The 15,389-nt window shown below is 38.2% G+C and overlaps 1 protein-coding gene across 2 annotated transcripts; it reads right to left on the reverse strand.

The window, feature by feature from the left end:
- Positions 1-348: 348 nt before the first annotated feature.
- Positions 349-13,818, reverse strand: LOC101102155 (ubiquitin fold modifier 1). Of its 2 annotated transcripts, XM_004012102.4 has the most exons (6): positions 13,713-13,818; positions 13,580-13,636; positions 9,295-9,352; positions 5,170-5,209; positions 3,773-3,805; positions 349-2,448 (listed from the first exon to the last, which is right to left on the reverse strand). In XM_004012102.4, coding segments are annotated over exons 1-6 (258 nt in total). In that variant the 5' UTR covers positions 13,715-13,818; the 3' UTR covers positions 349-2,380. The 2 variants fall into 2 exon arrangements, with proteins under 2 accessions (XP_004012151.1, XP_060250026.1); XM_060394043.1 differs by having other exon boundaries at positions 349-3,805.
- Positions 13,819-15,389: the final 1,571 nt, after the last annotated feature.

Here is a 15,389-nt window from a genome sequence, read left to right on the forward strand (position 1 = left end):
CATTAGGATTGCTTTTATATACAGAAATGCTTGCACATCATTCCACATTTAAAGAGTAAGAACTTTAGGGGTAGTTTCTAGAAGTCTGTATTCATAATTTTCTAGGTCACTTTGATAATCACACAGGTTCAGGACCTACCAGCCTAAACACTTACTACAGACACTTAACTACACTTTCAATTTTATCTGAAAATGGACTGGCGTTTGGAAGTATACACTCATTTCTAAGACCTATAGCCATTAATCATCTTTGTCCCTATCCCTTTTTTGGGCTACAATTGTTATATACTGCCTCAACAGATGTGTTAATTAAGCACTTTAATAATAAAATAAGAGTAGACAATATGGTTTATGGTGTAAGAAAATGTATTTTCACAAGATATGAATCATGTACCAATAAAGCACTTTAAACTAAATACACCACATTGAAACATTCTGCACAAAGAAGTTACAGATCATATTTAATAACATGTCTAGTTCTATACAAGAAGATATTTTTAAGACCTTACTGCAATAAAATTTTTCAACCAAAGAACAAAAATATTAAATAATTTATGAGACATCATAAAACCTATCTGTGACAAATCAGGAAGAATTCTGTGCTAGAAACAGAATGAGGGAAAATCTAAATAAGACAAAAAATTCAGAAAATAGGTATTCATAAATTTCTTGTTAATGGAGGTTTAATGTTGTTAAAGACCAGGAGTCTTTAGGCATCAGAAAATAAAAATTTGCTTATAAAAATAAAAATTCCACAAACATTAGTAACATACATTTCCAGCTCAGCACAAAGGTCTTTGCCCTTTACAATTCAGAAGACTGCTAGTCATTGCCAAATATCTGAACCATGTCTTAGTCTTAACCAATATCATCTTTCGGATACTGATTCTGCTGCATAATTTTTTTCCCCAATGAACCTATGGCCTATGCACATTTCAATAAAAACTGGCTTTAGAAATACTTTATTCATGAATAATTCAACACCTGTATCTTGAAGCTTACATTTTCCAGGCGTCCAAAGTGCAAAACAGATACCAACCAACCAGGCCTGCCTCCAGAGACCTCAGCATTTAGAATACAGCAGGTCAAGTGCTGGTTCTTAATCACTATGAGCCTGCACCTTTCAAGATATGCATAGATACTGATGCCCTCACTAAGGGCAAACGTAATCTTCCCTCATGTATATCTTTCTTTAAGGAGAATTCTGGAAACCATATGTTGACAATGCCCATGTTATGCTTTCTCTGATCATCTTCAGCTCCTTGTAACAATGTCAAGTGTTTTGTTTTCCCTTCAGTTCTTTCCATAGCCTCTGTGGTTTTGTTTACCCAGTTTGGCCTTTTCTGTGACACTCTTGTTACAGGTTTCTGCTTGCCTTCCCTTTTGATTCTTTTCTTCTTGCTAGAAGCCTAGTCATCTGGGCTTCCCATTTTCCTTTCCTAGCTTCTTATTCACCCCACAACTATAATCTTAACGCTTCCTTATATGTTGGGTCTTCATTATGTATAAGTAACCAGAATTTAAATTAGCATTTCTACGAGATCTGTTGTGAACTTTCAGATGTTCTTCTTTACACTTTCTCCCTGAAGGCTATTTAGAATTATCCTCAAAAGATGATGGTTTCTTGAGGATTCCTATTTTAAAGATTGTTTTAAAAGAGATCACTAAAGGAATGCATAGTTCAGCAACTGATGCTTCTGCTTTATTCTTAATTCTCATCATTACAAGTACTGGAGTCTGCAAGATCATTGCTCAAACTCCTTGGTGTGGGATACCTACCAATTTTACCCATAAGGGCTAGATGGAAAATGCAATTTTGGGCTCTCTGATGTCATTACAATTTATTAAGAACTCAAGAAGTCTGAAACTTTAAAACAAACTAAATGATAAGAGTTATTCATTGATATGATTCTTTATCATAAATGATATATAAGGAGGAATGCAACTATGTTTGTATCTGTGAGTCAGATGCTATCAACCCAACCTTCATGTGTGGATCCATAATCTTTTTACATTTTTAATTCAGGGACAAGGAGGAAGATTCAGTAAATTTTAAGTTTCCAGATGTTCTCAGAAAGAATGACCAGAAGCATCCTCCGGTTGTAAGACACAGACGGTTGATCCATTCACCCCTGATGAACTACCTGTGTGTGCAGCGAGGCAGCAATGAAAGACTGATCCTCTGCGGTCATGGGGCCCTAGGCCTGGATGCGTTCTCTCCTCACGTGAAGTGTGAATAAGCATGGACAGACAGTCACCTTTCATTATGTCATCAATTACTGGTATTTTCATAGGATTTCAAATGCCTGATTCCAATTTTACAGTAATAACAATACCACTATTTACTCTGGAGGGGGTTTTATGTTCCAAGCGGCGGATATTAACAATGTCCAACACGATCTCTAGGAATTATTCGCAGTTCTGAACCGTGCTTTAGAAAAACATTTCCTACACAAACAGACAGAACAAAACGTTAGGCATTTAAAAAATGACATGCTCTCATTAACAATTCAACAATTAATATACAGAAGAAACAAAGGAGTGTCAAGTAGGTGCAAAGCTCAAAAATATTAGAACCCAAGTCTAGGCTCCTTAGGTCTTGCTCTAAGCTTCTCACATCCTCAAACCCGAAGTTGAGGCTTCTTATGTCTTGTTCTTACTGCTCTCACATCCTCACAACCCAACAAACGTCTGAAAATTTGAAATAAAAACACTACCCACAAAAATAAAAAGAGAAAGGACACTACCCAAAGAAATACCACCAAACACAATCATCAATATTTGCTTTAATATATAATAAAATACTTGGGAGCAGGAAAAATAAGTGTAAATTACTACAAGTGACAAAATTTAGCAATCCTGACCTATTTTGGGTCTGGCCTGCCTACTGAGATTTTCTTCACACTTTATGATGCCCACAATTCAACTTTAAAGGGGAATCCAACAGGCAACATGTCAGAGTAAGAAGGAATTCAAATTAATATAAACTACTGGACATTTATAGAGTAAGAAAACACAAAATCTTTAAACCCAAGTTTAAAAGTATCTACACAACAATTATATGGCTAAATTTACATTTCAATCCCAGGGTTTATGAGGACAATATAATTTTGTAGAAGTACTTAAAAAATAACAGTTTAAAAATAACTACTTCTCAAGACTGCATTTATATTAAATCATGCTTAATTTAAAAATATTTTAACCGAACTATAAGCTAAGGAAGGTACATCTCAAATACATAACTGTCAGTTAAAAGTTTAAGACTACTTTTACCCTTCCTGCTTGTTAGGGTATCAATATGTAGTGCTACATAATGTTAACACCTTGAAATTCGCAGTGCAGGCTAAGTCCCATGAAATTAAAATGATTGTACTTCTTTAAAATAATAAATCAGTACTTACTGAATGTTTATTATGAATAACACAAACTTCTAAGCACTTACATGTACAACCTCACAACTATTTAATGATAGTTATTACAGAACATTATTCCCATTAGCGCACAATCTTACCTTAAGATTTTTTGTTACATGTATTAGTTAAAAACTTTAATGCTCATTAGTCAGATTTTCCCTTTCTTGTAGCCAAAAGCATATAACTGATACACAGAATGTAACAAATTATTTACACGCTTAGGTAAAGACTGCCACACAATCTCTGAAAATCAGCCATTATCTTGGTAAAATCCTATCAAGTCTAATTAGAATGAATTACATATTCATTATCAATTGATGTAGACAGCCTCACCGCTGCCATGGACTGCAGATACTCACCAGCAGTCTGCGCAGGGTTTATTCCTATTCCATCTAGAAAATAAGTTGTAAAATGACCTAAGTTATTTCTGAAGCTAAAAGGCTTTAACAGTAAGAAGAAGAAATGTGTCAAAATAATGTTGCTGTGGATACAGGCGTAAGCCGAACAGTTATGCCAAGAACATGAAGGTTATCTGTTGAAATCTCTCACTATTATGCCTTTACACATATCGCTGGACTAGACAATGTCTGTCAGTGAAACGACCCCAGTAAGTTCAACACAGGATAGTTTTTCATACTGTTTTGCCAAATCTAGTGAAAATAAAGCCAAAATACCTTAAGTATGCCATTCATCATTTAACATTGCTCTAAGGCATCAAATCTTAAGGCTGAAGAGCCAGAGTAATATAAGTTCCACCGACACTTGATAAGTTTACAAAGCACTCTCCCAGGAGCTATTCATTTATGAATCTAAATCTTTCCAGAAAAGGAAGGATAGCTTTCTTCCAAATACAGACACATTTCAATGTGGCAGCATGCACAATTTTTCAGAATGAGAAATTCCATCATTATCTAAACCAAATCATTACTACTTACTGCTCATTAAAGCCACCTTCTCTTAGTCTAAATTTCTTAACTATACATGAACTACTCACCAGTATCTGGGACCATGACTTTGTATTCTTAATAGTTAAGCTTTTCCTGCCATCTTTGTTCCTTATCTTATTTCAGTATTTTCTCTTTGGGCTGGTTTCATTAATTATTTGTAGTATCCAAAGATAGTCAGAATTTAATTTATATTATCTAACTGGATAAAATCCTCATTATTGCAAGCCTGTAAGAACTGTTTTCTATCAGGAAAGCAATAGCAAGGGACAGCAAAGGTACATTCCTGCTTAGCTTCCTATATTCTAAAACCATTTATGATACAGTAGAAAACACTTTGTTAAATGACAAGTTATTTTCAGCAATAATTTGGCATAAGGACATATGATATTATAATGTGCTGTGCTTAGTCGCTTGGTCATGTCTGATTCGGCAACCCCATGGACTATGGCCTGCCAGGCTCCTCTGTACGTGGGATTTTCCAGGCAGGAATACTGGAATGGGTTCACACCCATCTCCAGGGAATCTTCCTGACCGAGAGATCGAACCCAGGTCCCCTGCACTGCAGGCGGATTCTTTAGCATCTGAGCCACCAGGGAAGCCCATAAACTACTGTACTACGTAACAAAAGCACAGAAAAATGGAAGACACAATTATGAACAATAACTTCGACTTAGTGTTTACAATTATGTATATCATTTATGTTGATATAAGGTTTAGGGTTTTTGTATTTTAAGTCAATTTTAACTAATTTGGTTTCTTTTAAACAGCTAATAGCTATGTTAATAAACAGGTTTAAGACAAATTCTTACCATTGGTAATAATTGCACTTGTTGCTGCAGGAACTTTAAACTAAAAAGGAAGAAAGAAAAATACATATAAAATGCTAAGTATAAAAGATAGTTAGCAATGATAGGGTACATATAATCATTTCTATAATTTTAAATGTAATTTATCTTTTAGGATAAGTAACATCATCAAAGAAAGTATTACAATCTACTTTATCTTTAAAGAATAATGTGCTGTGCAAAGTCGCTTCATTTGTGTGCAACTCTTTGCAGCTCCACGGACTGTACCACCTGGGCTCCTCTGTCCGTGCGGTTTCCCAGGCTAGAACCCTGGATTGGGTTGCCATTTCCTTCTCCAGGGAATCTTCCTGACCCAGGGATTGAACCCGCGTCTCCTGCATTGGTAGGCAGGTTCTTTACCACTAGGGCCACCTGTTTTCTAAAAATTGCATTTCATTGTATTTAGGACACCAGAGACTGTAAAATGCATCTTGTTTTATGCACCATAAAAAAGGAAAAACACTGTCAATGAATCTATAACCCAGTGTTTGATCATTCAGACTTATACACGATTTACTTTGGTCATATATAATGCTTAGGCACAAGTGAAAATAAAAGCTAAGTAACTGCTTAGGATAGTCCTAAAATTTCTTGGTAGAAATAGTCAGTTCAACAAATGCTCTCTTGTGTTTAATATGGGATTGCAATAGTCCAATTAATGCCACCAAGAAATACCTCTAAGTACAAGTAGGGGTGCAGGTGATGTCAATTGGACAATTATGTGACTGTCACATGGTCAACCATGACAGACAGCCTCCACTCATCTTTATTCAGAGATGTAAGTGCTTTATGAGTCAATGAAATGTGGTATGGAGCTTATTGTTAGCTTAAAGGTAGAATTATTCTCTTAATGCTCTCATTTGTCTAAGTGTGTTCATAGCTCATTCATTTTCCCAATAATTTAATAAGCACTTCTATGCTACAGATTAGCTTTATAAATATTATAGTTTTATGATTAAGTTTGGAAAACACGGTTATGCAGATGACACCACCCTTATGGGAGAAAGTGAAGAAGAACTAAAGAGCCTCCTGATGAAAGTGAAAGAGCAGAGTGAAAAGTTGGCTTAAAGCTCAACATTCAGAAAACGAAGATCACGGCATCTGGTCCCATCACTTCACGGCAAATGGACGGGAAACAGGGGAAACAGTGGCTGACTTTATTTCTGTGGGCTCCAAAATCACTGCAGATGGTGTTTGCAGCCATGAAATTAAAAGACGCTTACTCCTTGGAAGAAAAGTTATGACCAACCTAGACAGCAAAGGAGATCAGTCCTGGGTGTTCACTGGAAGGACTGATGTTGAAGCTGTAACTCCAACACTTTGGCCACCTGATGAGAAGAGCTGACTCACTGGAAAAGACCCTGATGCTGGGAAAGAAAGAGGGCAAGAGGAGTGGGGACAGAGGATGAGATGGCTAGATGGCATCACCGACTCAATGGACATGGGTTTGGGTGGACTCCGGGAGTTGGTGATGGACAGGGAGGCCAGGCGTGCTGTGGTTCATGGGGTCACAAAGAGTCGGACAGGACTGAGCAACTGAACTGAACTGAAGTTAAACTGGGAATCTTTTCGAAATCCTTTAGTATGCTGCTAATATAGTTTATTTGATTCCAGGAAGAATACAAAAATAGTCAATAACGCCCCATAATTTTGGACCACTGATCCCAATCTCAGTTTTTAATGGTTATTATTATTTTTTTTGTGGTTCTAGTGGTCTGGGAAAACGCTCTTTCTGGGAAATACTGCTCTCAGTATTTATAATAATCACACACCATAGTTGAGAAAAACTAAGAGCTCATTTAAATTTATGAATTTAACAATCAAGTTTTAAAATAAGAACTTAACTACACATGAGAACGATTACTTGTTACAGGCCTATGTACTAAAAAAAAAAATTTTATTGTCCATATGGCACATTCTTAATTGTAAATGTCCTTTATGTTTTAAAAATTTTAAGCAAACTTAAAGTAACTTCAAAATATACTTTAATAAATTTTAAACCAGTTAAGTTTTTATAGAGGTTGTATATTGTCACCCTGCTTATTTAACTTCTATGCAGAGTAAAGCATGAGAAACGCTGGACTGGAAGAAACACAAGCTGGACTCAAGAATGCTGGGAGAAATATCAATAACCTCAGATATGCAGATGACACCACCCTTATGGCAGAAAGTGAAGAGGAACTACAAAGCCTCTTGATGAGAGAAAGAGGAGAGCGAAAAGTTGGCTTCAAGCTCAACATTCAGAAATCGAAGATCATGGCATCCGCTCCCATCACTTCATGGCAAATAGACGGAAACAGTAGAAACAGTGTCAGACTTTATTTTTGGGCTCCCAAATCACTGCAGATGGTGACTGCAGCCATGAAATTAAAAGACACTTACTCCTGGGAAGAAAAGTTATGACCAACCTAGATAGCATATTCAAAAGCAGAGACATTACTTTGCTGACTAAGGTCCGTCTAGTCAAGGCTATGGTTTTTCCTGTGGTCATGTATGGATGTGAGAGTTGGACTGTGAAGAAGGCTGAGCACCGAAGAATCGATGCTTTTGAACTGTGGTGTTGGAGAAGACTCTTGAGAGTCCCTTGGACTGCAAGGAGATCCAACCAGTCCATTCTGAAGGAGATCAGCCCTGGGATTTCTTTGGAAGGAATGATGCTAAAGCTGAAACTCCAGTACTTTGGCCAGCTCATAAGAAGAGTTGACTCACTGGAAAAGACTGTGATGCTGGGAGGGATTGGGGCAGGAGGAGAAGGGGACGACGGAGGATGAGATGGCTGGATGGCATCATGGACTCGATGGACGTGAGTCTAAGTGAACTCTGGGAGATGGTGATGAATAGGAGGCCTGGCGTGCTGTGATTCATGGGGTCAAAAGAATCGGACACAACTGAGCGACTGAACTGAACTGAACACTTTTAAATAAAACACCTAAATTAAAGGCAATCAGATTTCTAAAACTTGAATATGGCAAAGTTTCTAGTTGTTATTCTTAGTTATGTCCATTTTAAGTGACATATTTTCTTTAGTGGTAACCTATTACATGACAATAAAAATCAAAAGCAACTACAGACACAATTTTTCCCTTTTCCAGCCTATAGTAACAATGCTATTTAACTGAAATTTGAAGCTTTACTACTGATTTACATACAGAAACTACCACTTCTTTCTACAGTACTGACAAGTTTTTTCCTAGATGCGAAGTCCCTCAGTTTTCATTTATTTCTACTTCAGATTCCACTGTGTTTTACAATTTAGGATGCTAAGAAGTTCCTCTCAGGCTTTGACAACTCATTATTTAAATTAATTTCCAGTCGTATGTTGGGGGATTTTATTTTTTATTAAGAGAATTATTTTAGGGTTTTATATCCACAGACAACTCAAGTCAACTCTTACTGAAAGATTCCACAACATTAAATATAAATGCTATTATATTTTTACTCAAAATCATGTAATTGGGCAGGAAGGATAAGATTTCCATTTTACAGATTAAGAAATTTCAGGGAAGAGAGAAACGGTCATGTCAAACAAATAATTAATGACACAGTTAAAAGAGGAACCCTAAGTCTCCCAAGTCATAAGCTTCTCTTCTAATTGTCAAGTACAAATAGTTACTTTATAGATGCGTCTGATGAAAATCTCTGGAAAAATTTTATTTCTTAAAAACAGAAACTCAATCATATTTTCAAAAACAATAGATTTTACTGACACTGCACATGCTTATAGAGAAAAGTTGAAAAACATGATAAATATAATAAAATTATACTTCCAGAATCAAAAGTTCGTAAAAATACAAGCATACAGTGTGAAGTTTTTAAAAATTGACATATCACTTTCTTTTAATTTCAATAAGGATTCTCCTTATAATTCAAGTTACATTAAATAAATGTGTCAATCTGTGTAACCCATTCTTGTATCTGTGGGTCTCAACTCTCACTCTTCTTTTACCTTTAAGTGAGGTTTAACTTTTGACACCATAAACCTAGCAATGAACTTGTGGAAGTGGGAGGTCAAGACACATGCAGATTTTTGAGACACATTTTGAGACACAAATTGTATTCTCTACAGGCTGTTCCAATTTCTATACTTACTTCTTCTGCTGCAAACTTTAAGACTGCTGTGAAAGGTGTACTTTCAGGAACACTGAGTCTGCAAGAATTAAAAAGAATTTTTGAAAGGCTGATTTTTAAGTCCTTGTTACTTATTTCAGCTATTGTAGCAGACCTTGGCAAAGCTGTCTTTTGAGTCTGAGGCTGGCTGTTCTGATTGTACACTATGTGCATTAAGTCTAAAAAAGAAAGCAATAATTAGCCTTATAGCTGACATGGTGCCCTCAGGTCCACTTGAAAATGCATAACCTATACAGGTGTGGATTTGTACATGTTTAATACTTTGACAGAAATAGGTCTAGCATGTAGGTTGTTTCTTGCTTCCAAAAATGGATTTCAAAAGTGGAATCTCTCCTCAATCTTAAGTACACTTTGCCACCTACAGTTCATCCTATGCAGGAACGTGATCATTTTCATTAGAAGAGCAGGTTACCTGGGGAGCATCATCTTTTCATGAACTTTTCTATGCACTTTCAATCACCAAGTCAAAAATAATAGTCCAAATTGGTAAAAATGAGTATGTTTACTATGGCAAAATGCAAAACGATTTCCCACCTTTACAACATATGAAAAAGGCTCATACAACACAATCTGAAATAACATTCTGAAGAGTGATGTGTGGTTTTGATTTGAATTGTGGCAAGTATATTCAAGATCACTGATAAACAATCAACTGTTCAACTTAACCATAAAAACAAATTACTTTCTGTGAGTAAAGACAGAAACACAGAATCTCTTTCAGAGCTGAGAAAGTCACTGTACTGTTCTCTAATGATTTAACACCAACTACTATATGCAACATTCTCAGGTATATATACCACCTCCTCACTCAGTCTACAGATTGAATGCTGAGTACAAAAATCATGACATCTGATGCTGCACATTACAATGATTTTCAATAAGTAAAGTGTGAATGGATTTCTTGGCTGCCATACTCCACTCCCCCAAAATACTGCTAAAGAGTGAAAACAGAACATGTTTTTTTCCCCTTCCTTTTTTATATGGAATAAAAAGAGACAAAATTATAAAGAACAGCCATTTATTTTAAAAATACCTAATAAACTGGTAATGTAAAGATTTACAAAGCCAGGAATAGTACTTTGCAAGTATTTCCATAGTTTACTTACAGTTCAGAACCTGAGAATCGCTGTCCTAAAACTCTTGCCTGTAGAGAACTTCTAAAACTTTGGGGTTTCAATTCACTTTTGCACTAGAGACAGGAAATGTCCTTGTACCATATAATTAAATGTCATGCTGATACTCATTAACAAAGTTTCTCTCCACAAATTAAATTGGTGCGACTATCCAAAAAAATCCAATAAAACATAAAAGCATATTTTAGTGAATGTTCTGACAGAAAATTGCACAGGGACTGGGAGTTACTTTCACTCCAGAGACTTTATCTAGATCTGACACCCCTGAGTTTGCCAGTCACATCACCTACTCTTACATTACATTGGTATTTTGAGAAGATGCCAACCATCCTGTATACTGAGGTGACCTTTTAAAGTAAACTACTGGCATTTTTTTTTAAAAATCACACATAACAGAAGTATGGCATAACTTGACCAGTGTTATAAAGAATGAAGCTTGTATAGGACACTTATGAAGGGTGACATGAACTCTTTATACCATCACAGAAACTGTCATGGAGGTGAAATTTTAATCATTAAAGGATGTCAGCAGGTAGTGGTACTCACAAAACTACATTCCAAGCACAGAAGAGAATGTGTGCCAGAGCAGGCAGATCTCAAAAGATTTGCTGTCAATATGCAACTAGGATGGCTGAAACTTTAAATGATGGTGGTAGTGAGGGGCTGGGGAGGTGAGGCAGGGAGTTAAGACTGGAAAGACTGGAATTAGACTGCAAGTCAGAGTGAAAGTCACTCAGTCCTGTCCACTCTTTGTGATGCTATGGGCTGTAGCCCGCCAGGCTCCTCTGTCCCTGGAATTCTCCAGGCAAGAATACTAGAGTAAGTAGCCGTTCCCTTCTCCAGGGGATCTTCCCAACCCAGGGATGGAACCCAGGTCTCCTGCACTGCCGGCAGATTCTTTACCATCTGAGCTGAAAGAGTCTATGGTGTTTCTAATGCATCCTGTACATGACAGAATGTTTGATTCCAACATTTCTATAACCAAGTAGCAACATCAATAAGGAATCAATTAACAAGCAAAACTAACCATAAAATCTGGGACATTCCCCAGAATAAATCTACAACTGCAACATCCTTTCTAGAATGCAACCATTAGCAACTCAAAAAGATGCTTCTCTGCTACAGTACATATCTACCTGCCTGACAAGTGAAAAGTGGCCTTAAAAGTTAAAGCATGTTTTCCCACAAATCTCAGAGCTGCTTTTACTTACATACTCTTAAAAGATGATGCTGTGAAACATGCCACACAATATGTGTGATATATTGCTGCACTCAATATGCCAGCAAATTTGGAAAACTCAGCAGTGGCCACAGGACTGGAAAATGTGTTTTCATTCCAATCCCCCAAAAAGGCAATGCCAAAGAATGTTCAAACTACCACATAACTGCACTTATCTCACGCTAGCAAAGTAATGCTCAAAATTCTCCAAGACAGGGTTCAACAGTATATGAACCGTGAATTTCCAGATGTTCAAGCTGGATTCAGAAAAGGCAGAGGAACCAGAGATCAAACTACCAACATCTGCTGAATCACGAAAAAAGCAAGAGAGTTCAGAAAACATCTACTTCTACTTTACTGGCTATGCCAAAGCCTTTGACTGTGTGGATCCCAACAAACTGTGGGAAATTCTTCAAGAGATGGGACTACCAGACCACCTGACCTGTCTGAAAGTGAAAGAGGAGGGGGAAAAAATTGGCTTAAGACTCAACATTCAGAAAACCAAGATCATGGCATCTGGTCCCATCACTTCATGGGAAATAGATGGGGAAACAGTGACAGACTTTTATTTTCGGGGGCTTCAAAATCACTGCAGATGGTGACTGCAGCCATGAAATTAAAAGATGCTTGCTCCTTCGAAGAAAAGTTATGAACAACCTAGCCAGCATATTAAAAAACAGAGACATAAAGTAGCCAACAAAGGTCTGTCTAGTCAAAGCTATAGTTTTTCCAGTAGTCATGTATGGATGTGAGAGTGGACTATAAAGAAAGCTGAGCACTGAAGAATTGATGCTTTTGAACTGTGGTGTTGGAGAAGACTCTTGAGAGTCCCTTGGACTGCAAGGAGATCCAACCAGTCCATCCTAAAGGAAATCAATTCTGGATATTCATTGGAAGGACTGATGTTAAAGCTGAAACTTCAATACTCTGGCCACCTGATGTGAAGAACTGACTCACTGGAAAAGATCCTGATGCTGGGAAAGACTGAAGGCGGGAGGAGTAGGGGATGACAGAGAATGAGATGGATTGCATCACCACTCATCGGACATGAGTCTGAGTAAACTCTGGGAGTTGGTGTTGGACAGGAGGACCTGGTGTGCTGCAGTCTATGAGGTCGCAAGGAGTCGGACACGACTGAGAGACTGAACTGAAATCATACACGTTAGATACCTTTTATATACACATATCCATATACAAACGATACATACAACTACACACACTAAACTAGAGGCCTGTCAGCAAACTCATTCAGTCAACATGTATTAAGCGAACTGGTACCACTTTCAGGCACTCTTATATATTATATAGTTACTGATGCTGCCTTACTCCTCCTTCCCTCCCTCCTTCTCATTCTTTTCCAGAGCCAGTTGACACTGATGAGAATACTCCGGTGTAAAGGCAGAAATCAGAGATGATGAGAAGAGAGTGAGTTAAGGGCTCTACTTTGTTAAGCCCAACTATTGTGGGGAGTCACATCAATGGGAATCAAGGGCCTGACGTTCTGGTCATTTTCGGAACCTGGGCTGGGAGGCCTTGCCTTACTTCCCGAACAGCTGGTCAGAGCGGTGAAAGGCCTGTCCTGTCATAGCAGATTCCAGACTGTATTAAGGATCCCAGCAAATCACCAGGGCCCGGTCCACACGTGACCCCACTCCACCACCCCAAAACGAGTTCCGAAGAGAGCTCGGAAACCAACAACGTTCCCATCACACACCCGCACAGGCTCGTGCCCGGGCAAGCTGATATACTTCCACGATAACCCGGTTCAGGTGGACTGGGGCGGGCTCGGGGAGAGGAGAGAACGCGCACTGCTGAGGTGGCGGCCGCTGGGATGGCTCGAGCCGCCTTCCCCCAACTCTACAGTCCCTCCACCTACCGCGGCCGAGCTACTCACACTTTGTATGGCAGCCGCGGGTCCGACGTCAGTGTGATCTTAAAAGAAACTTTCGACCTGAGGAAGAGACAGAGAGAGATTAAGGTCGGGCAGCGGGACCGCGGAATGGGGCGGCTGGAAAGCCAACACTTACATGGTGCCGCCGTTCGGGACCGAAACCTCGCAGCAAACCCGTGCGGAAGCTCCACTTCCACTCCGGCGTCTTTCCCAGCTCAGGTCCACGTCTTCTTCCGCAAGCTGGGGTCCTCCGAAGATGCGGCTGTCCAAAGCACTGCCTGAAAATTGGACCCAGAGGCTCAAGTTGGGCGGAGCTTACAAGATCAAATAGCGAATGCTGTGTGCTTCTGGAACACAGTTTCGGGTCGTATGGAAAGAATACTCTTTTACTTGAAGTGATTTTTCTTCCGTATTTTTAGTTAGGCAGCACAGAGACAGTGAGACTCAAGGTCCCAGTTTGTAAGTCGGACGGAAGTATGGGTCCCGGAGGCGGTGGAAGAGCTGAGCGAGGGGAGGATTGTGGGCCGGGCCGGAGGCGGGGCGCGCTCCTACGTTGCCGAGGCAACATGAGCGCGAGACGCTCCAGTGATGCTCAAGAAGCGGGAATCCTCACCCAGTGTTAATATTAGTATTTTCTACCTGCCCAGCTACCTAATCATGTTGTAGGTTTCTCATAATTTAGCTCTAAAGTTTTGATTTCCACAGATAAGACACTTAGCGAGAGTTGGTGGGAAAGACAAGATCCCTGCACTTGAGGAACCTGAAGTCTAGTTGAGAAGAGAAATCCCACAAACCGATTTCAATGGTTTGTGATCTAATAGGATTAAAGCAGGGAATAAGGTTGCCTATTATCAGTTACATTTGTTCAGCTTAATAGCAAATTTTAATCCTTTCTATGTGTCAGGCACTAAAGCTAAATTCTGAGTATGCTGGTGAATAAGGTAGGTAGGTCCAACCTTCTGGAGTTCTTTGTATAACGAGAGAAGACTGTATTTCCTCTAATTTTTTATTACAAATCCAAGCTTCTATGTCTGGATGACAAAACATCCTCTTATGATGTCTGTAAGGACCTTTTAAAAGGAACATTGCAATGAATAGACAAAATGGGAAGAGACTAATATAAACGAATAGACTAATATAATGGAGAAAATGGTTAATATTTAGTATATTATGTTACATTCTTAACGAGAGAAACTAAGAGAGGAATAGGAGCAACTGTAGTGGCAGTGCTGAAAACAAATTTCATCTTTGCCTTAATTTCGTAGATTACTACTTTTCTGTATTGGTATCTATCCATGCATGATTCCGACTGTAGGAAAAAAAGACTTTGATATTCTCAAGACAGTCACTGTCTTCTACACTTTTAAAAATATATGTCTTGCCATATATGTAGTAGCATAGAAGCAAATGTCTACTGATAGATTTGGGGATCAACAGTTATAGCATTAGCTCAATATTACTCTTTCTTTTTAATTTGCTAAGACATCTAGCAAAATTTAGCAAATATAACAAAGAAGGATCTTCTTATTTATTGAAAAGTTGATATGTCAAAATATATTTAATAAGTCTAAACTTGAAGCAAACTGGATTTTAGGAGGTTATTGGAAAATGTAACATTTTAGGACAACAAACAGCATAAGTGGACTAATGTGTTTTGGAAGGGGTCCAATTAGCATCATGCAGAGGCAGAAATGGTTGTGGAACTGCACGGTGTGATCATATTAGAACTCATTAAATATCATCGAGACATCCCAATATTCTTTTTCAAAAGCATATACAGCTCTCATTATTAGAAATGGGAGAGATATTAAAT

This window comes from Ovis aries, chromosome 10 (assembly GCF_016772045.2).
Source record: "Ovis aries strain OAR_USU_Benz2616 breed Rambouillet chromosome 10, ARS-UI_Ramb_v3.0, whole genome shotgun sequence".
NCBI lineage: Eukaryota > Metazoa > Chordata > Mammalia > Artiodactyla > Bovidae > Ovis > Ovis aries.

What these genes read in the sequence shown, in the direction of transcription:
- LOC101102155 (XM_060394043.1), bottom strand. An exon ending in CCGCGGCTGCCATACAAAGT is followed by an intron (nt 9,353 to 13,579) that starts GTGAGTAGCTCG and finishes TAATTCTTGCAG; the next exon opens with ACTCAGTGTTCCTGAAAGTA. An exon ending in AAGTGCAATTATTACCAATG is followed by an intron (nt 3,806 to 5,169) that starts GTAAGAATTTGT and finishes CTTATTTTCTAG; the next exon opens with ATGGAATAGGAATAAACCCT.